Below are 22,203 nucleotides of genomic sequence, written 5' to 3' on the forward strand. Positions count from 1 at the left end.
ATCCAGACTGCCTGCCTCATCTGCTTTGTCCCCAACCCCAACAAACAGCGCCTCTTCATACGCCTCTAATCCCACTGCACCTATCCGCGCAGAAATCCACAGCTCATCTGTGCTAGAAATTCCAAGTTAACCAGACAGATATGCAAATATCCAATAGGAGCAGTAGCTCCTTCTGAATAATACTATTCCTCAGTCCAGAAGTCAGGTGGATCCCCTACAGTCTTGGGGTTATGGCCAAGTCAGAGACCTGTAACTGCTGTTAAGAGACATGTTACTTAGGGCTGCAGCCAGGGGAGACAGAGGGAAGGGAAAAACCCCTCGGATCATTGACCATCAGAGACAATTTTATTGACTCACAGAAACAAACCCAAAGCCCTCTGCAGCAGCTCTGAGCTCAGACCTTGTCCTGCCACGTTTCATGGACCTACATTTGTAACACTGAGCAACTTGTCCTTCAAAGTAGCACTTCAATCCCCACAACAACCCTGTGAGGTAGGTATCACCACCCTTCCCCTCCTGAGCCAGGTTACAGATGGGGAAACTGAGGCACGAGTTAACAGAGAGCAAGTCACATGGGAGTTCAGGGTCAGCACTGGAGCTGGAACACAAAATGACTCTTGGTTCCCACCACATGCTAGTCACCGATCACCTTGCTTCTCACCGTCCCCTCTGGTGACTGCCCGTGGCAGCAGCACAGGAATGAAACCCCGCTTTGCTGAGAGCCCCTGCAGACAACAGTTTTCTTTCCATCCAGTCTGCAGAGCTCCAGGGTAGGGGTGATGTTCAGGCCAAAGCAGGCCGCACCGCCTCGGTGCTGTCTCCTTGCGCACGGGTGGACCCCTTCCCCAGCAGAGCCCCTGGCACGTGGCACCCACAACAGACCGAACACGGGCCCACGGCCGATTCTTCCCGACCACTCAGTCCCACATGTGTGCAGGTGGAGAGGGGACTTTAATGGCATTCCTCCAATGGACTCAAGAAGACAAGAAGGGTGTCCCATCCCGGGCAGCGGCCCCCAGCGGCGTCTGCTTCCGATGGCAAGCCCAGGGGTTCCCGGGGCGGTCCTGAAGAAGCTGGAGTCCTGGGCTCCAGGGCGGCCTGAGGAGCCCTGCAGGTGGCAAGGACGCAGCAGTGGGGGTGGCAGGGGGCGGTGGCAGCTCCAGCTGGCTCGCGGGTCAGGCCCGCGAGTGGTGGCTCCAGCCAGCGCGAGGCGCGGGCTCAGGACCGGCTCCTGTCCTCATGGTTCCCAACGATCATCTTGCTGTACAGCTTCTGCTGCTCCTCTTTGAACGTGTCCTTCACCTTCTCCCTCTTCAGACCACCATCCCTGATGGGAGAAAGGCTGGTGTAAGAGCAAAGGAGGCCTCCCGCCCACCCAGTCACAGCCAGCAGCAACACGCTGCTCCAAACCCAAGAAGAACCTGTCAGAAACAAAAGTATCCCATGGCTCTCTCCATCCCGAGGTGCTGTCAGTAGTGAGGCTGCACGCCCCAACTCCACCGTTTCTATTATAGCTCTCACTCTTGCCCTGGGGTCAGAACTCCCCACTCATGTTCAAGGCACTTTGTAATCACTTCAACCTACCAAGGAGTTTACAATTCTTTCTGCCAATTTGCCCTCACCTTACAAAGGATACAGGAGGTATTCTGGGATCATGGAACGTGAGCCAAGCTTTAAGAAATACTGAGACTATAATGAATCCGCACATCTGATCTGTGGGATAAAATCTGTAAATTCAGACCCAGGGATTCTGCAAATTCATGCCAACAACAAACAAAGGGAGCTGCCACTCCTGACTTCTTCTGTGCGTGAGGGACAGTGCTGCAAAGGAAACCAAGTCACTCTCAGGGTCCTGGGCTGACGACCCTGGCACCGCTCTCTAATATCTCCCAATCAATTCCTTATACTTGGATTTGCTTCTTCAAAGTCCCACTCCCATTCGTCACCCCAACTGCTCGCCTACACCCTAGAAGGAGCATCTCTCACCTTCAACAACTAACGGAAGCCCAAGTCCACCTTCAGGCTTTCCACTACAGCTTTTTTCCCCTTTGAGTTATGGAGGTGGCCGTGGCAGAGAAAGTCTGGATGGACCTTACGCTGATGCCCTTACCATCTGCTGCCCATGACAAGCCATGGCAAAGGCAGTCACGCTGGTCGTTCTTAGGCCTTGTGGACAGGGCATGCGGGCAGTGGCAAACACTCCAGCTCCAGCAGCCTGTCAGACCGGAGTTCAAAGTCTGGCTCCACTGCTTGCTCTGTGACTCTGAAAACGGTTACCTGACCTCTCTGAGTGCGGGTGTCCTGTTTGTAAGATGGGAGTAACAATGCTCATACTGCAGGCACCTGCTCTGAGGACAGAGTGAGCTCGGCACCTAGAGCAGCCTCAGCACAGCGTCTGGCTGATGAGGAGTGTTCGATAAGGGAAGCAATTTTTAAAAGGCCATACCTGAGAGCCATGCCATCACCTAAGAATCCACATGTCAGTATCAAATTTGAATTTCTACATTCTTTCCCCGTAATGCCCACTTTAGTCAAATGCCCTATAGAACTCACCCTTGTGCTTAAAACAAAGGGTCCTAGGGCATGGAATGATTTCCCTGAACCAGCATTCCTCCCGATCACAGTCCTGTAATTTGGAGGCTAACTATCGCATATTCTGGCATAAGGGTCCACAACTATGGCCTGTGGGCTGAATGCAGCCTGGTAACTGTCCTGATAAAGTCTTACTGGAACACAGGCATGCTCCTTTGTTCACACAGTCTCTGGTTGCCGCCACACTATGATGGCACACTTAAGCTGTTACAATGGAGACCACATGATCCACAAAGTAAAAAATTTACTGACTCTACAGAGAAAGTTTGCCAACTGCTGCTCTAATAGGTAACAAGCCAAATACAATAAAGGAAACTTCTGTCTTTCCAAGGATAGTCCAGTTTTGCCAAATGTACAAGATCAGAGAGCCTAGTGCTTCTATGAAGTTTCCAGACCAGCATCAGGCCGGCCCTTCTGAAGGACCAGGACTGCCTGGTGTTCTGGTAGACTAACACAAACCCAGAAGGTACGCAGAATCGACTGCTTCAGTCTAGTCATGCTGGGCTCTGTGTTCCCCAAAGTTAGGGCGGCATGGACTACTTCTGAGTTGACACCAGGAGAAAGGAGTCAAACTGTTCACTCTCCAAGGCTGACATGCTGAATTCTCTACAACAGGGAGAAGGCGGATTCTTTGTAAATGGAGTCAGCAATTCAGCTTCTGCTTCAGAAATTCCCATCCTGCTACACTCAGCTGATAAAACCCGGCTCTGACTCACCAAAGCAGGTCCACGAGCCCTCCCTGCCTGGCAATGGCCGATTTCACCCTATTTGCAAACTGGACGGCATCTTCATCAGTCTGTGAGAAAGAATAAATGAGACCACTCAACACAGGCTGATGTCACACAGATAGAAGTGAAGACTTCTGCATGGTGTGGGGACCCACCTCTCTGGTCATGGGAGGCAGGTACCAAACACTGCAGACAATGGCCCAGCTGGTCATCATTCTCAGCAGGTACGTTACCATCCCATATTTGCTGCTGTTCCAGAAGGCATCACCAAACTGAGGGTCATACTGAAAAAGAGTGGAAAATTGGATGGTAAGAAGTCAGTAGTTCAAACGAGGTGGGTTGTCAACAGCAACTTTTGTGAATACATCACCTGGGGCAGTATCAGTACCAGAAAGCCACACTCAGACCCCTCCATGAACACTTCTGAAATGATTCTACACCTGGGCACTATGACCTTTAGCAACACGAACCCCCTGATTGACTCAGATTTTGCTGTGGATCATTAGGGAGGACTCCCTGAACCGCCTTCCCCCAACAAACGTCCTCCTTCTCTTTGATCCATTTCAGGTTTTACTCATTCATGGGTGTATGTAGTTATTAACATGTTTAAGCAGATCCAAAACCAGAGAAGAGGATTAGACACTCCCATATCTCCACTCCCCAGATTCAACCATTACCAACATCCCACCATCCCGCACCCGCTCACAAACCCTATCTCCAACAATGGTGTCCTTCACTCCTCAATGCTTCTACATGTGCCTCACTCAAACAGAGATACCTTCTCACATCATTGCCAAGTTTTTAAGATCATTTCTGGTGCTCCGGACCAAGGAGAAGACAATTACAAAGCTTACGCTATGCTTCTGTAATTGTACCTCTAACAAAGCTAATGATCTGTTTAAGCGGGAGGCTCTGCTCTGATCATCACATCGCCAGCATTCTAGAGGGAACAGGGGTGCGACGGCTCACGAGGCCACCACACGCGTGCTGCCCTCCCTGCCAAGCGGCAGGCTCAACAGAGACTTTCTTTTGCCAATGACTCTAGTGGAGGCTAAGGCTGTACTCCAGTGGTATCTCGTGGGAAAAGTGGCTGACACCATGACCCGCAGTCTCACCAACAGAAGAAGAATTTAAGCAGCAGGTAAGCAGGGTTGGGAGAGCTGTGCAAGCTATCAAAGCAGCAGCAAAAGGAACACAGTCTTTGAAGACAATGACTGAACCGAGTGTCCTGCAACTGCCAGCACGTGTCTGAAGGGCTCTCACAGACATGACACCAGACTGTAATTATAGTGCAAAGACGGGGACCAGAATGGGGAAAATTAGAAAGAGGCAGAATCTCAAGAGTTCTCCCACAGGACCTAGTTGCCACTGTGTCAGAAATGCCCTTTCTCTGCAGAAGCTCAAGAAGGAACACCAGCAGGGACGCTGTGGAGACTAAGGCACTTGACAGGCTGGGGCAGGATTTGAACTACACAATCTTTTTTAAGGCTCTCCAAGCCACTTTATGATTCTCAGAACAGAAATTGGATAATTATGCCTAGTTGTGGACCTGACTACAGGAAGGAAGACATTTAGATTAAATTACAGACTCAACTAAGAAATTCAAATTTATAGAAAGCTTTGTGAGTTTATAGTATAATAGCAAAGGGAAATAAAGGAGAAGAACGAGTTTTAAATAGAAGCTAATGTTGAAAAACTGCACAGAGAAACGAAACTGTTCAAGCATAATTTTTTCCTACATTTGAAACTGGCATCCCTTTGTATGGCCATCCCTGATCTATTACTTATGGCTTGCAATTTATAAACAGAAAGAGTTACAAACCCCTGTTAGAATCTCTCTGCAGCACTATCACCAACAGCCAAATTAAGGAAAGAGCCCAAATGTCCTTCGACAGATAAATGGATGAAGAAGATGTGGTGTATACATATAATGGGGTACTCCTCGCAATCAAAAAGAATGAAATCTTGCTAATCTGCAACATTGTGGATGGAATTAGAGGGTATTATTCTAAGCAAAATAAGTCAGAGAAAAGACAAATAGCATATGGTTTCATTCATGTTTGGAATTTAAGAAACACACCAGATGAACAGAGGGAAGGGAAGGGAAGGAAAAATAAGATAAAAACAGAGAGGGAGGAAAAATAAGAGACTCTTAAATACAGAGAACAAACTGAGGGTTGCTGGCGGGGTGGTGGTGGGGGATGGGCTAAAGAGCTGATGGGCATTAAGGAGGGCACTTGTTGGGATGAGCACTGGGTGTTACATGGAAGTTATGAGTCACTGGGTTCTACTCCTGAAACCAATACTACACTGTATATTAACTAACTTGAATATAAATAAGTTTTTAAAAAAACAAAAAAAGAGAAGCTAATGTTTATGTTTTGAAGAAAGTGGTGTTACATTTTATAAGCACTATATGGATAAAATAGTTGATGTTATGTGTGCCAGCACTTTGTTTAGAGTTGATTTTCTGTTCCATGCTGGGCAGACACTGTTGAGAGAAAAACAAAGCAAAAACTCAAAATAGTAATAAATTTCTCAAAGTCAAATAATGGTTTAATTTTGGTGCAAATGTAGTAAGAGCCTTGAAATTGCTAAGATTGTCCAAATTTGATTACCAATGAAGGCTTTATAACAACTAGCAAAGTTTTAGAGCAAAAGGTTTTTTTTTTTTTCTGTTTTTTGTTTTATTTGAGAGAGGAAGAAAGCTTGAGTTGGAGAGGGGCAGAGGAAGAGAGAATCTTAAACAGGCTCTACGCTCAGTGGGGAGCCCAACACGGGGGATCCATCCCACAAACCTGAGTTCATGACCTAAGCCAAAATCAAGTCGGATGCTCAAAGGACTCAGGCACCCCAAGCAGAAGTTTTTAATCATAAGTGTTTGTTAATAAATTTGGGGAGGGAATGAAATTATATGTAAAATTTACATGCCTTTTGGGGCACCTGAGTGGCCCAGTCGGTTAAGTGTCCGACTTCAGCTTGGGTCATGATCTTGCAGTTTGTGGGTTCGAGCCCTACACTGGGCTCACTGCTGTCTGCACAGAGCCCGCTTTGGATCCTCTGTCCCCCTCTCTCTGCCCCTGCCCCATTTGTGCGCTCTCAAAAAATAAAAGTTAAAAAAAAATTTTTTTTTTTTAATTTACATGCCTTTTTCTTTGGAGAAGAGCCATAACTGCCCAAAGGGTCCAGGTACCCAAACTTGTTAAGAACCACTGCTCCACAGCAGGGTTCCCGAACCAGTGCATCAGCAGCACCCAGAATGGGTTAGAAATGCAAGCTCAGAAACACCCAGCAATCTGCATTTTCCCAGTCCTCCCAGGTGATGTTGACGAAGCTGTAAAGAACCGATGTTCCGGAGTGAGCAGGGACAGTGAGGAAGGGCCTCCTCTAGGAATTTGTTTCTTACGAGCATGTACAGAGCAGCCCAGGATCCCTAGTACATTCAAATGCAGGACGGCATACACATGACACAAACACCGCTCCCCAGGTTCTTCCCCATAGCAGACACAGCTAATGGACTGTTTTCTTTCTTGAGTTCCCAGAGACAGCACCCTCAACAGGTGGCTTACGCAGCCCTGACCCATGGATCAGTTAGTTAGTTACCCTACAGCCACTGTTCATGTGCCATTCCTGCACTGGAGCTCTGCCTCCCTAGTCAAGGGGAGGGCTGGTGAGTGTTCGCTTACCCAGGAGAAACCCCTCTTCCTCAACTGCGCGAGCTGTGCTGGCAAAGTGACAGTGATTCTTTCAAAAGAATGCTCTGCACACAACAAGCAGACCCTTGCAAAAGTATAGAGACTAAATTCTAAGTATAACTGACACAGATTTACTCATTGTTTCACCCTGATCTGAGATTTCAACGTCAATACTTTAAACATACTGACAACAGCCTGTGGTGTTTAGAAACCACAGTATTCTTTTAGAAATAGTACAATGTAAGTATTTATAAAATCAGATGGACGTGATGGGGGGGCAGGAAGGAGAAAAACGAGAAACTGACTGAATTCTATCCTCCCAGGTAAGTCTGAGCAGTTAGAGGTACAAGCACCCGCAAGGTGGGGGAGCAGCCTAGACGAGCTCTTCGGGTGCATTTCATTTTCATAAGCTGTTCCTGGTACAGAAAATGACACCACAGCCCAAGCTGTGGAGCTGTCTCTTCCTTCAGTGTTAAGAACACATCTGTAGCCATCCGTGCTGGCCTCTCCACCAACTGTACAAATCCAGCCAGGCCACACCCTCAACTCCCTGCGGCAAGCCTCCTCTTCGAGTGGAGTACCTTGCATTCTGGGTAGGTTTAGGAAAGAAAGATGTGATAAGTGGGGGGGGAGGGTGGCGACAAGCAAAGCTTGTGAAGGGTCCCCCACCTGCTGAATCTGGTGGTGGCAGCGAGGTGTGGGCTCCAATTGGCTGTTCCTCATTCAGCCCCTCCCCTGCCCCTTCTAATGGGCTGGAGACTGTGAACAATCCCACGGTCTCCTCCTTCAGCACACTCTACCCACACTAGCCAAGCCCAAGCTGCTCCACTGGAGGATCAACCCACGAACCAGTGACACCAGCTTCTTCCTCCCCTTTCTCTTGCTGTGTCCCATTCATGGCATCTGCGGTAACAACCACATGTCCCCTCAGAGGTCTTGCTTATACCTTGATAGCAACAGGGTAAACTGTGGCTCCAATCTCAAAACTTCCTTTTTTGAACATCATCACTGATGTATTATTGATGCAGGTTCCTAAAATGCAGAAGAGAATAAAATGCTATTTCTTTTGGTCCTTTACCTCAGAGACTAGGAGTTTAAGGACTAAATACAATAATAAAACCTCTTCTAATGGCTTTTCAAACAGGATAAATCTGTCATCTCCATAGCTTATGGATGAACACCTAAAAGGGATAAGCAAGACACTGTACTGTTTCTTACTCTAGTACAAGATCATTTTCCCAATTAACACACCCAGATTAGATAAAAGGCCAGAGCCACTCAGTGGACTTGGGAGGTCTCAGTTAGAATCTACATGAAGCTGAGATCCCACTGACAATACTATAGAGGGGATTCCTGCATTGGGAAAGGTCACACTATGGCCCTCAGTCCAAATTCTGAACTTTCCTGAGTGTTCAGTCCCACAACAAATTTTGAGGGGAACTGAACATTATTCGGTGAAAACAGAGAACCCCTGCAAGGGTTGGGGGACTTGGTCTGGGGTGACAGCAGAGTCAACATCCTGCATGGCCTTCCCACCCTCCCCAACCAGAAACTCTTTGCAGTGATCGACCCCTTCTTACCCTCTGGGAAGATGAGGATGGGTAGCTTGCTTTTATCCTGCACATGCTCAGTCAGTCTTTAGAAGAGACAAATAGAACAAAGGTTCAGACAGCCTTATGTCCATCATCACCAAATGCACTTATAAAACAACCTATGCAGATGTCACAGGGGATGTCGTATATGAGTTAACAAATACGACTATCTTTTACAGACCCACAGTCTAAATTGTATAAAGACAAAACTTATGAAGACACAGAAAATCAGATGACTACTATTTAACTCCTACAACTATCGAATGCAGTCTTAACATCTATGTAGAGGACACTGCTCAAACTTGGGGCTACTAAAAGAATGTGCCTGCCACAGGGCCTTGAGGACAGCACCCTCAATAAACACCTGTTACTGGACTTCTGGACTTCCTAACAGCCATGCTGGGTTGGACCTACAGTCCACCTGGCTTTACACCATCCCTGAGAGATGCGGTAAAGGGAGTCCAATGGCAGGTCCATTTGCCCTGTGGAATACCGCCTCACCTGAGTCTTGCTGCTCTCCATTCCCTGCAAAGCTCTCACCATTGCTTACACCACATCTACCTTTCTTTCAAACTTGAAAACAGAGAAGCACTTGGTTCCATTGCCTTAAGTTGGTTTTTATTTGTGATAATGAATTCACCTTGAGATTTCAGATAGCGTTAAAAGTTCACATGTTTAGGGGCACCTGGGTGGCTCAGTCGGTTAAGTGTCTGACTTCCGCTCAGGTCATGATCTTATAGTTGGTGGGTTGGAACCCCGCATTGGGCTCTGAGCTGTCAGCACAGAGCCTGCTTTGGATTCTGTGTTTCCCTCTTTCTCTGCCCTTCCCTTTCTCATGCTCTGTCTCTGTCTCTCAAAAAATGAATAAACATTAAAAAAAATTTTTTTTAAAGTTCATACGTTTATCACAAGGAATAAAAAAGGTTAATTAATAGACGTTACTAACTTGACAAATGATACTAGGCTTTCTATACTTTTTATATTCCGTATTTTAGGGAAAAAATGTTTTACTATGAAAGCAGTCTAGGCTCAGTGTAGAAGACACTGTAATTCCACTGTGGAGGGATAACTACCCCTAAAATGCATACATTCTAACTGGTCTCACGGAGCAATGGCATTTCATTGATTTACCTTTTAGCCACCAGGTGGCGATCTTTCACTTCAGAACGCTCGAACCAGACGTGCGGGCAGGCCTTCACCATGGCTCTCTGAATCACACCCATGAGTCCCCCGTGCACTTGACCCACCTAACCTCACACAAAGGAATAACTGGGAGTGAAACCATCCTCACACAAATCCCCCACTCTGTGGAGAAAGCCCCAGATCCCAAAAGGAAAGAACCACAACCTCTCACCCTCTAACATTTTATTGATCGACACGTTTCTCACTCTCACTATAAAGACACCATTGTTAGACTCCCTGAATCTTGCATTTGCCTTTTAATCAGCTAAAGCAAAAATATGTAATTGAAAACACAGCTGAAAGCCCTAAAAAGAATGGAGCTGAGCAATACCTCGTGTAAAAATGCTTTCCCTGGGCAGATTGTCCAATGCCCTTGAACCCAGTCCTTTCAAATCCTTCCCTGTCCTTCACCCCTTTCCGTGGTCTACCTAAACATCCAAAGTCTAATCTCCAACCGCACTCAGTTACTCTGCTCAGAATACTTCCTATCAAAGTACCGAGGAGTTCTCAAAGCAATAGAAACAAAGGCTACAATCTATGTTGGGGCCCACATGTAAAAACATGGCTCCATGTTTACACCCTTAGGTAAGAGCTCTATGAAGGGACCAGAAGCGTCCTAGTCCTGAGCATTCTAAAGTTCTTACTTGCCCAAGAAAGCAACAGAAGAAGGTCTTACCATGGCATAGTAGCCATCACTGGCCAAAATGATGACATCAATGGGAGAGGTGTGATTGGCCACGCAGATGCCACCGTTTCGAGGCCTGTTTTCCCTGGGTTTAAAACATATGCAAAGCAACAAAAATTCATGGGAAACCATTCATGTGGAGCCTGCTGCCCCCTCCTCACCAGCTCCATCAGCTCTGAGAGCTCAGAAGAGCCCCCCGTGGGCCGGCTGCAGGTAGGTTGTGTTTTGCCAGTGCCATTTCCCTCCACATCATACCAAGTGACCTCACCTGTCATGGTAGGTAATGATGGCTGTCAGGGCTCGCACGCAGATCCGGTAACACATTAAGTGAACATGTTTACTCAGGAACTCCTTAAACCTGATACAACAGGACAAAGATTTTTGTTTTTATTTTACGCACGGGAAGGCAGGAAAGTTACTGACTCTAAAAATGTAATTATCACTGCCTACAGTCCTTTATGACTGCTAAGTATTTTTATAAGTATTGGTGGATATGATAAAACTACAATGTAATAGTGTCTTTATGCCTGCATATGAGGACACAAAGAAATGAGGAGAATTGCTTAAATTCACCTAAGTTAATGGGTTTAGAATTTATAGCTCTCAAATGTCCACCACAGGTGAGTCTCCTCAATTCTCTTCCTTCCCAGCCAACACCTAGAGGCAGGGCAAAGGACAGAGGGTCTGACCTCACCAGCCCAGGGAAGAAGAGAGCCAGCTCTTGAACTTTCAGATGAAACAAATTTCTCTTCAAAAAAAAAAAAAAAAAAAAAAACAACAAAAACACGAAAAAGCCCTACCTATATTTCTTATCCTCTTACCAATTTATCAACACAGCAGAATGCTCAAAAGTAAACAATGTGCTGTAAAATCTGCTGGCACTGAACTCCACGGCTGTGAGGTTCCTCCCTTCAACACTCTTCCCAGAGTGTGTCAGAGGGCAAAAGAACACAGTCACAGATCAAGACTGGTGAAAAAAAACAAAAAAACCCCACAACCTTCATGCTGATGCCACTGTTATCACTGGCTTATCTTATCTATCGAAGATGCTGTGGATGTGGCTGTCCCCAAAGGAGTGGCCTGGCTGGAGCCACCATTTGTGGACATGGACTCACCTCCCGTTTGGCAGGTATCCCACCACGGTTGTGCCTACCACCAGAAGGCTAATCCCAGTGAAAGCAAGAGCTATCCTGTAAAGAAGAAGACCCATGAGAACACAGCACACAAATCTTTGCACTAAGGACAGAATCAAGAATGTGAAAATGAAAGTGGGCATCACAAAACCACCCCCAAGACCTGATCACCCAGGACCCATCTAGATAAGAGCTCCATCTAGAAAAGTGAGCAGGCCTATCACCAGAGAGCATCTGAATTCCAAGCTGCCAGTGAACTGTGGATTTGGCTCTCAGCTGACACGACCTCCTCAGGCATCAGGCTGCCAGAACTACGATGGAAAAGCCTACTGTTGGCTGCTGTGCCCTCAGGCACCTGCTGTCCTGCTGTCTTACCCTTCCCTTTGGCTCTGCACCCTGGCAGAAGCACAGCTTCTCTGTAGAGCAACAGGAAGTAGAGCCCGAAGGTACCAGGAGCCAGCAAGGCGTAGTACTCAGAATAGTACACGGTACAGAAAAACAGAGAGATCAATGTTGCCTCTGTATTAGAGAGGCACGCTTATAGGAAAGAATTGGCCGTGCCCAGGGAGCAGTAATCAGAGTACACCACGTTCCCTGGCCCTGTGTTTAGGCCACGTAGGCAAGCAGTTTGATTTTAAGAAACCCAACTATTTCTGTCTGATATGCAGAGAATCCAAGGGCCTCTAAAGGATAATCACCAGTGTACCCTTCCAAGGGTCGGACAGACCGGCCAGTGACAGAATCAGACCATGATCCTTTCTAAAATGGGAAAGCAAAGCAGGGCGACCCAGGTAGGTCAGTCACGCCTCGGGCTTAGAGGCAGCGGCTCAGGCCTTTTGTCCCCATGAGGCCTGCCCTCACCTGAGTGGCAGAAGGAAGCAATATCGAATCAGCACTCCTAATCCCCATAAGACTGTGAGCCGAAGGCTGATGTACTGGAAGTTATAGTTGGTTCTGCTCAGCAGGTTCCAGGACTCCAATTCCTCTGCTGAGAATCTCTTTGTCACCTCATCATCCATAATGGTCTCCATTCCTTTCCGGCAAAAGTAGAAGATGTCAGAGAGCTCAAACTCTGGAGTATTATCCAGAGCCTTACTACTACCACTTCGGCGGATTTCTTTGATCTCTTCTTCCAGCGAAGTGGGATCTTTTGCAATGATTCCTGCAAAAGAGAACACCCCTGTCAAGCAGCATGTTGGGAGGGAGCACGTTAAAAACATTCGGAGTCCACATCCTCCCTCTGATACAGTGAAGAGTATGTGTGGAATTACAAGCACTCAGGAACATAGACGGTTTGGGATAAGGAGTGAGAGCCAGGCTTACCGTTCGTATAGGGCTTGTAAAGTTGGTGGTTCTTTTCCTTGGCGCCTCTCTCCATTCTCAAGGTGGCCCACTGTGGGGGGAAATGGCAACACAAGGAATGAGACCCTTCTTCACACAGTGAATGCCGCCATTTCCATCCTGGAAAGTCCCCATCCTGGTCACCTGAGATGGGACTGTGGCTGAGGAAGCACCCGCTCTATAAGGAAAGTCAAAGCCTTCTCCTTCTAGAGCAGGCCCCTCCTTGATAACAAGGAGACAAAAGTTATCTATAGCAAAGGCCTGAGGACACCTGGGTCTGTTTCTCAGGCCTAGGTTCTCTCTGAATCTTTGTCTCCAGGATACTGAAAGAATTCACCAACTGCTGGTACACAGACCTCTTGCATTTCCTTGTCACTGCCAAACAGCAGCTATTCACAAACAGCAAAATCAAGCATCCTTTAAGCGACTGCCTACCACCTGATGCTACCTACCTCCCAAATTATTCCAAAAGCCACAGTTTTCGTTTTTGAATATTAAAAAAATCTGTACGTCTAGACTGTCCATCCACCTCTAAGTAGCCTTTTAATAGAAGGACCCCAAGACCTGACATAGAAGGGCCTGAGAGTGGTTTAGTATTAAACAAAATCACACAAAAACACTATTTGGAGGGGCGCTTGGGTGGCTCAGTCAGTTAAGTGACCGACTCTTGATTTCGGCTCGAGTCATGATGTGAGTTCGAGCCCCATGTCAGGCCCCCTGTTAACAGTGTGGAGCCTGCTTGGGATTCTCTCTCTCTCCTCTCTCTATGCTCCTCCCTCTCTCTCTCAAAATAAATAAATATACATTAAAAACAACAACAAAAACAACACTGCTTGGAGGTTTAAAGAAAATCTAGTTTGACACCTCTGCTAAGTCCTTTAATCACCTCACTCCAACACTCTTTTCCATCTACAAAATAGGACTGATAGGATGTCAACCTCCTGCTTCATGGGGTCACTGGGATCAGATGAGATCAGGTATATGACAGAGGTTGGGAAACTGCAGACCACCCTAACTGTCCTCATTGCTACTGAAATAATAGTGGAGTCCAGAAACGATCTAAAAAAGAAGCCTCTTCCTAGAGCCTCCCTTCTTTAACATCCATCTAGCCAAAGTCAGCGAGCCAGGGTCTCTCCTGCCACCCTCATAACGAGAAGTGGCAACAAGCTCACTCTCCCTGCCTGGAATGTTAGTGCTACACAGAAAGCTATGCCCATGACCAAAGAAATAGAACAGATATTTTAAAAGGTGTCTTTTCAAACTTCAGTTTCCTCAGTTACGCAAGCTATCGTTCTGTGACACAGCAAAACCCACACGGCCTACAGCGCCTGGTGCAGACTCTGCTGGCAGAGCCACGCGTAGTAGGAAGGCTGTGCCGCACGGTCTAGCAGAGCCAAAGGCAGGACACGAGTTTCTTCGGTGATCTGACCTCATGTGGAAACTTCTTAGACAGCTTAGAGTCACCCACTCAAAGAGGGGTCTAAGGCAAGAAAACCCACATTACCCATTTTCTATACATCAGGTATTTAAATAGCACTGATGTTTTCTGGCTCTACGCAAGGATGATCTTTTCTAGAAGAAAATGTAAACGAAGCTCCTAAAATGGAGGAAGGTGGATTCCACCTGTGAAGTCCATCTAGGGAGGAGGCGAATAGGGGCAAGAGAGCTTAGAACAAGCCTGACATATACAGACACAGGTTGCTCAACCAGAATTTAGGCTTTTCCATTTTGGTCAAGACTGCATGAGCACAGCAAACACAGAATCAGAAAAACTTGGTTCTATAGGACAACTTTGGTATTTAGACAAGGTTGCAACAGGCAGGTAATATATGACATCAAGCCTCTTGAGCACTAGAATTGAAGTCTGTGAGGACTGCTTCACTATGCAAAATTCAAGATTTCTGTGGTGTTTTAATGGGAAAGGTACAGGTCAAATGAGACTCTATGTCTCCCAGCTCTATCACAGAGCTGTCCTAAATATCGCCTTGCCCTCCTGCTTTGTACCTGTAGCTTTGCTTTGTCACACTTCAGGTACATTACAAAATGCTTCTGGGTTTAGAAGGGAACTGTGCCGTCACAAGAGTAGGAGGAAGGAGGGCAGGGCTAGAGGAACCTGGTTGTCGGCAGCGAAAAGCCTGTCACGGAGTGGGCCAATCCGTGAACTGGACTGCGTCAGCCTGGTGCAGAAGACTGAATGTAAGGGGTGACGCACAGGAGCAATGTCTGACAACCACACATCTGGCTTCTATGAGCTGTCACCTTATTAAAGAAGTACAGTGTTCAGAGACCCAGAATAAAACGGAGAATCCTAGGTTCAGAGTTCATTCCTATGAACCTCCTCTCCTTCCCCTGATGTGAGATGCCATCTACCGTGCTACTCAGTATCAGATTACCAAATCATTCCCTTCTCAGCTTCTCCCAGAGAAGAGACCATGTGAGGGCATTAACAATGCCACACACTCAGGTAACATTAAACCCAAGGCAGACCTTGGCAGGTGAGGAGGTGCAGGCCCAGTCCCTAAAAAGGCAGACGGTTCCCTGGTGCATTTTTGCTAGTTGCTCCGTCTACCGAATGCTACAATTTAGGAATTAATCACAAGTAACGTCTAATAGTCTTAGCAACACTAATCTCAGCAGTCAGCCCCCACTGCATTTTTCCACATATATATCCAAAGAATGAGGCCCTTAGAAAAACCAGGCTCCCATCATCCAGCACCTTTATTCTCCTGCAAACACTACCTCTTTTAATGTCTCTTTTCTTTCCCTGCTTCAGCTGTAACCTCCAAGTAGCTACTAGCAAATCTGCAAATCTTTACTTCACAGAAGTGCCAACCTCTATTCCTAATCATCTGCTGGTCATCTCCACATTCAAGTCCAGCTGGCTCTTAACAGCATGTGGTGAACTCAAAACAGCATACCTCCTCCCAACCCCAAAAGTGCTCCCCTCCCTGTGGCCCCAGGATCACTATCTCTCTGGTCATGCAAGCTTTCAAGCTTCCCATCTGTCACCAAGTCATAGCAATCCTCCCCTGAAATGGCACCCTTCCACAGCTGCCTCTTGTGTGATGTCATTCATCACCTTTGTCCCTAGCCTATTCTCTTGCCTGTATTAATGCAAAGGCGATTCAATTGCTCTTTCCTCCCTTCATGCCACCCAAACACATGCTGCCAGTCTGATCATGTCACTTCCTTGCTCAAAAACCTTCAATCGTTCTCCAATAGATAAAGAAACACTTAGTTTTGGGGTGCCTGGCTGGCTCAGTCGGTTAAGCATCCGACTTCGGCTCAGATCATGATGTCACAGTTCGTGGGCTTGAGCCCTGCATCGGGCTCTGTGCTGACAGCTCAGAGCCTGGAGCCTACTTCCAATTCTGGGTTTCCCTCTCTGCCCTTCCCCGCTCACGCTCTCTCTCCCTCGCTCTCTCTCTCTCTCTCTCTCTAATAAACACTGAAAAAAAAAAAAAAGAAACACTTGGTTTTATAATCCACCTCACTCCCTCTGTGCATCCAATGTTTTTACTCCACTAAACTATGTACTGTCTGCACTTCTAGAATGCTTTTGCCTTTTTAAGATCCAGTTCAAATGCCAACCCTTATACAAAATATTAGTTAATTCCTGTGGAGTTCATCTCTGCCTGTGTATTTTAATTGGCATCTAATTGTAAATTGGTTCTGTATGCATATACTTGTCTTTTGTAGACTATGAACACCTTGAGGGGCGGGAGCCAGAACCTACCCATGTTCTCACTCCAGCAGAGTCTGACAGAGGAGAGGGCCCCGCACGTAGTAGGCAGTCAATAAGGGCTGTATTTAATTAATCAACTCCCAGGATTTCTCTTCATCAAGGTCTCCGCATGAAAAGATGAGGGATGAAACCTAAAACTACTTCCCATCATCTTCCCCACCACAGTCACCTTCTCACCTCGTTCAGCTCATCCTTTTAGCCACTCAGGGTTATGTTACAATCACCCTTCTCACTGGGGTTGGGAGGGCAGACCTGACTGACACGACCTCGTTCACTATAGGCACATAAGGACCTGTTACTCCTTCTGCTCTGTAGATGAGGAAGCACGTGGGAAAGCCTGATGACTGAAGTCAAGTTGCAGAGCTCGTGAGAAGAATTCTGAATTTCAAGCTAAGGGCCACTGGACTGGAAAGCTCATGCCCATCCCACTACAATCCCACTGTACAGCCTCTTGGGTTTCCTCACAACCACCACTTGCTTTCTAGCACTCTCTGTCAGCCACTTCGGCTTTGGACTTCAATGTTAGATTACAACAGTCTCTGACCTGACCTGATAAATCTCTAGCCTATGAGGGAAAATAACTCCAGTCATTTCTTTCCATCTATTTCTATACTTTCTACTTTCTCCTTTCCCAAATCATCTTCAACTCAGTGGGAAGTCCACTCCCAGGACTTCTACCCCAAATAATACCATCATCACTGTGTTTAGGGTGTATGTGAAGCACCAACATTAAAACAAAACCACTTTTAAAGAACACTGCTGCCCTCTGCGCACGAAGACCTTCTGCAACTCAGCACTGACAAGACCTACACTGAGTTAAGTCTTCCAGGACAGGGAACAGAGAAGGCACTGGCCCACCCATATTCTCCCCTTGGCAGGTATACCAACATTCTTTTACAGACAAGGATGTACTAATTGTGGGAAACTACCTGTTAAGCCAGGGCTTACTTCGTTCTGCCAAAAGCACAGGTATCGCTACAGTATGGACCATGAGATATGCAGTTTTAATAATCCTTATGAAGATTACCCAGTAAAAGTGGCTGATAAAATCCCAAAACATGGATACAAAGTTATATACATATATATATAAATATGTATTATATGTATAACATATGTAATATACAATATATATTACACATATTGTACGTATATTACGTATATTATACATATAATACATATATATAGTATTAACCACAACATATGAACGCAGTTGCCAAAGACTAAAAGGTAACACACGTACAAAACGTTAAAGGTACTATAAACTGGGTAAACATCAACAAATGTTTAAAATTCTTTAATATTATATTATTTGTCTGGTTATCTACTGCTACATAACAAACCACCCCATAACTCAGAGGCTTAAAACACCACCACCAATTATTTTGCTCATGAATCTGCAAATTGTACCAGGTTTGACATCGGCTGGGTGGCTCAAAGGCTGAGGGCTGGGATCCTCTGCTGACTTGCTCACTCCTGTGTGTGGTAGTTGATGATGGTTGTCAGGGCCTCCTTGGGACTGAGAGCTGGAATACCTAATACACGGCCTGGCCTGGGCTTCCTCACAACATGGCAGCTAACTTCCAGGGACAAACATCCCAAGAGTCAGACAGAAGGTATATTGCCATTTTTAACCTAATCTCACATGTTACAAAGTAGAATTAACATCCACTACCTTCTATTTGTTAGAAACGAGTCATAAAGCATGCCCCTATTCATAAGGAAGTCAATCAGAATTCTACCTTTTGATGGCAGACATCAGAATCACTCGGGGAGTTTAAAAATACCCATCCAGACCAACTGAATCAGAATGTCTGGGAAGATTCTAGTACTCCCAAATAAGTAGTACTTTTAAAATGCTTCCCTAGGTAACTCAAATGTATAGTTGGGAGACTGAACCACAGAATTAAGATGATCTCAGAGCTTCCTTCCAGTTCCAAAATTCTAGATTATCAGCCCAATGTAAGAAAGGATGAAGGAGCTAAAAAAGGTAAAATAAAAAGTCTATTAAAAAAAAAAAAAAACCAGGGGCGCCTGGGTGGCTCAGTCGGTTAAGCGGTTCAGGTCATGATCTCGTGGTCCGTGAGTTCGAGCCCTGTGTGGGGCTCTGTGCTGACAGCTCAGAGCCTGTTTTAGATTCTGTGTCTCCCTCTTTCTCTCTCCTCCCCCACTCATGCTCTGTCTCTCTCTTCTCAAAAATAAATAAACATTAAAAAAAAATAAAAAAAAAAACCACAAGCACAGATGTATTTTTAGATGTATACATGGATACACACATGTATACTTTCCAAGATCTATAACCAGTTTGGCCAAATCCAACTTGTGTCTAATACTAATGCTGATAAATACAGCATTCAGTTCTTACTGTCCATTAAGGTCAACTCCGAACAGTAATAGTGAGACAAGACCAGATACTCTTGCAGAGCCACCTATAACCTTGCTGGAATTTAGCAGGCCTTTCTAGCCCACCTGACTCTAGCTCACAGCCAATTTGTAATTACCCACATAGCTCCACAGGACAGTGCCAAGAGCACCCAGAGCCCTCTCAGCCCCTGGTACTACTGCTAGGAAATAAGAAGTGCAAATCTAGTTCCTGAAATCCTCAATCTTGAGGTCAAAACTGGATATACCTAAATATACACACATTATTTCCAGAAGCACTTCTAAATCACTGTGCCTCAAACTAGTGATTTTCAAGATGTGGTCAGCAAAGAAAGTTTCTGATGGCCAAGATTATCTATCCCATGGATTGGCCCAACAATATATATCTAATGAATTTTCCACTGTGTAATTATTATCTACATTAAAGTCACAAAAGCATACATTTAAAAATATAGTCACAATTAGAATGATTTTAATTGGCTATGAACTTTTAATATATTAATTTTGGGGGACATATTCAAATGGAAAAGGGAATATGTACAGATCCTAGGTCAGTTTAAAGTGGTTAATTTTATGTCAATCTCACCTCAAAATTTTTTAATGTAAAATCATAATTCTTACAGGAATATTAAATACTAAATCCCAATATTCAATAATATACATAAAAATATTTCCCACTATAAAGTAACATTTCATACAGCTTGCTTAATCTTTCAGAGTCTCTATTTTCCACTGATAAAATGTAGATGCCCTGTCCACTGAAGAATAAGTAACCAAAGGAAAATGACTGAATTTTTTATGAACCGTAAGATACCAGATGAACAAATAATTTCTCAAATTTTGCATTTCTCAAATTATATATGGTTTCAGATATGAAAAAGAATACCTGAAGATTTGGTGACGACTGAAAACAGATATTGCTAACAAGTTATCAACTCTTTGGATAGATATTAAAAGTCCTGTGGCACAGATCAACTTTAGGAAATACTACTTCTCACCCATTTCCTTTACATTGTGGCCACTTTTGTTCAGGGTATAATTGGCTAGGTTCTGACATATGTTAAGAAATTTACTGTCCTTCTCTTCTATCTTTAGGAAAATAAACCAATTCATCAAATGACCTGCCATGTTAATTCTTTCTGTCCGAAATGCAAGAACCTACGGAAGATAAATGTAAGATAAATGTTTGAACTAGAGAAAGGTCTCTCCCACACGTATCAGTGAGGAAATACCTTAACAGGAGCTCTGTGTTTCAATATCTGTTACATAAGAAGAGGCAGAGTCTGGCAGTGATTTTTAATCCTAAACTCCTCTTTTTTAAATAAATAGGCAAGGTGTGGAGATACGGAAGGTTCCTTTGCTCAGAGGAATCAAACATTCAAGTACTTCAGCTGGAAAAGAAAGTTTGCTGAAGGCTTTCACAAGTACACATTTTTTTTTTTTAACTCAAAATGCCACTTCCCAGTCTCTCAACTTTCTCTGTATGCAACAGAGAGATAATAATCTGCCAGACAAGAACAACTCTTTGCTAACAGCATTTCTTCCCTCCTCTGTGAAGCAACTGTTTGTAAACGGCACAACTTACCGCAAAGATTTTTAACAAGGTTTTCATGTAGAGCTTTCGGATACCAAAGGAGACTCCAAAAATGGCAGGGACTATGATGAAAACGAGGAGGAGGGTGAAGAGGACGGTCAGGGAGATGCCCAGAAGGTTGACAATCAGGCTGTCAAAGGGGAGCAACAGGAACATGGTGGAGGATCCAGGCAGGGCCAGTGCCCTCCTCCCCAAGAACAAACCACTGTCTTCGGATGGTCCTATCAGATAGCACCAGCCTGGGAGAGAAAGCAAGTCCCCATAGGATAGCAAACCCTGTTCCAAGTTCACATCATTCGACTGCCTGGGGGCAGGAGGACCGTAAAAAAAGGCCGTAGGGGACAGCCCAAAAATGCCAGCTCTCTCCAGAACAGATGGACTCTGGAGGTGAATGAGGCAGGAGCGATCTTCAGCACAACCATCTGAGTCCGGGAGCAGTTTCTGTGAAAGTGAGTAGCATGGGAGGGATCTCTGCTCTGCTCCCCTTATGCTCCTTTCCTTCTAGAAGTTTTACTTTTTCTTTCCTGCTCAAGAGCATTTAGCAAATAAATCTGTCCCGAAGATCTGTCATTGCCAGAAGTACCAAGAAGAGTTCAACTTGGTGCCAGAATAATCCTGATAACTTCTGTGGAGGGGGGTGACTGCTGGCACCTCACACAGAAGGCTATTATTGAACTTGAATATGTGGAAATTAAATAATTGTTTTACTTAAAACTCCTTCATAAGCTGAAAATTGTGTTCATTGTAGAAAGTTCATATCTGGCCCCATTCTTCCTCTGGAGAGACTCCTGGTGCGTGCTGCGTCCAGGACCCTCCAACCTGGAGAGCTACAGTCTTGGCCAGCAGGACACAGATGCTGGCACGGAATGTATCATGCTGCTTGCGCGGAGTGCAACTCCAGACGCGTCTGGCATCGGTTTCCTCTGGATATTCTTCTCCCTGAGGCCCCCTTCTCAGCGGTGACCTGGGTTCTTGGCAAGAAGTTGCTTACATGCTGCCAAAGCTGGGGGTGGAAACAGAAACACCATCAGTCACACAAATCAAGAGGAGAAACATCGATATGCTTTGGCGGGGAGGGGAGCTGTTTTAGAGTAAGCCTAGATTCAGTGCCAGCTTCTCAAGTCATCAAGGTCAAAGGGAGTGGGCAGAAAAACAGGTAGCAGACACACGTGGAATGAAAGCACAGAGATGTTCCATATAAGCTTTCAATTTCAATAATATCTGTGGCCAACTTTCTGAATAGAAAGTATATGGATATATGACACATTCTCAAAGAGGGGATACTGTGAAAAGTGTATTTCCCTCCTACTTGTCCCCCAGCTACCCAGAGTTCTTATCTGCAGAGGCAACCATGTTATCGGCCTCATATTCTTCCCAAGGAATTCTACGCTTATACAAGGAAATCACAATTGATCTTTTCTGCTCACCCCCCCCTCAATCTGGCAACAATAATGATGCCATACTCAGCACACTGTTCTTCAACTTGGGTTTTTTTTTGTTTTGTGTCTTTAGCTTATTATATCTTGCAAGAATATTC

The 22,203-nt window shown here is 45.4% G+C and overlaps 1 protein-coding gene across 1 annotated transcript; it reads right to left on the reverse strand.

The window, feature by feature from the left end:
- Positions 1-323: 323 nt before the first annotated feature.
- On the reverse strand, positions 324-21,164 carry GPAT4 (glycerol-3-phosphate acyltransferase 4). The gene is made up of 12 exons (XM_047856416.1): positions 20,658-21,164; positions 12,931-13,000; positions 12,469-12,769; positions 11,590-11,664; positions 10,743-10,832; positions 10,466-10,559; positions 9,739-9,854; positions 8,596-8,651; positions 7,962-8,047; positions 3,476-3,604; positions 3,309-3,388; positions 324-1,327 (listed from the first exon to the last, which is right to left on the reverse strand). The coding sequence occupies exons 1-12, from the start codon at positions 20,820-20,822 to the stop codon at positions 1,219-1,221; spliced, it is 1,371 nt and encodes a 456-aa protein (XP_047712372.1). The 5' UTR covers positions 20,823-21,164; the 3' UTR covers positions 324-1,218.
- Between the last annotated feature and the right edge of the window lie 1,039 nt (positions 21,165-22,203).

The sequence above is a fragment of the Prionailurus viverrinus genome, chromosome B1 (genome assembly GCF_022837055.1).
Source record: "Prionailurus viverrinus isolate Anna chromosome B1, UM_Priviv_1.0, whole genome shotgun sequence".
Lineage (NCBI taxonomy): Eukaryota > Metazoa > Chordata > Mammalia > Carnivora > Felidae > Prionailurus > Prionailurus viverrinus.

Coding starts and splice junctions, on each gene's coding strand:
- GPAT4 (XM_047856416.1), bottom strand. CDS start 20,822: ATGTTCCTGTTGCTCCCCTTTGACAGCCTGATTGTCAACCTTCTGGGC. Junction 13,001..20,657: donor CCTTGTTAAAAATCTTTGCG/GTAAGTTGTGCC, acceptor TTCCCCCCACAG/TGGGCCACCTTGAGAATGGA. Junction 10,833..11,589: donor GGATACCTGCCAAACGGGAG/GTGAGTCCATGT, acceptor CTGTTGTATCAG/GTTTAAGGAGTTCCTGAGTA.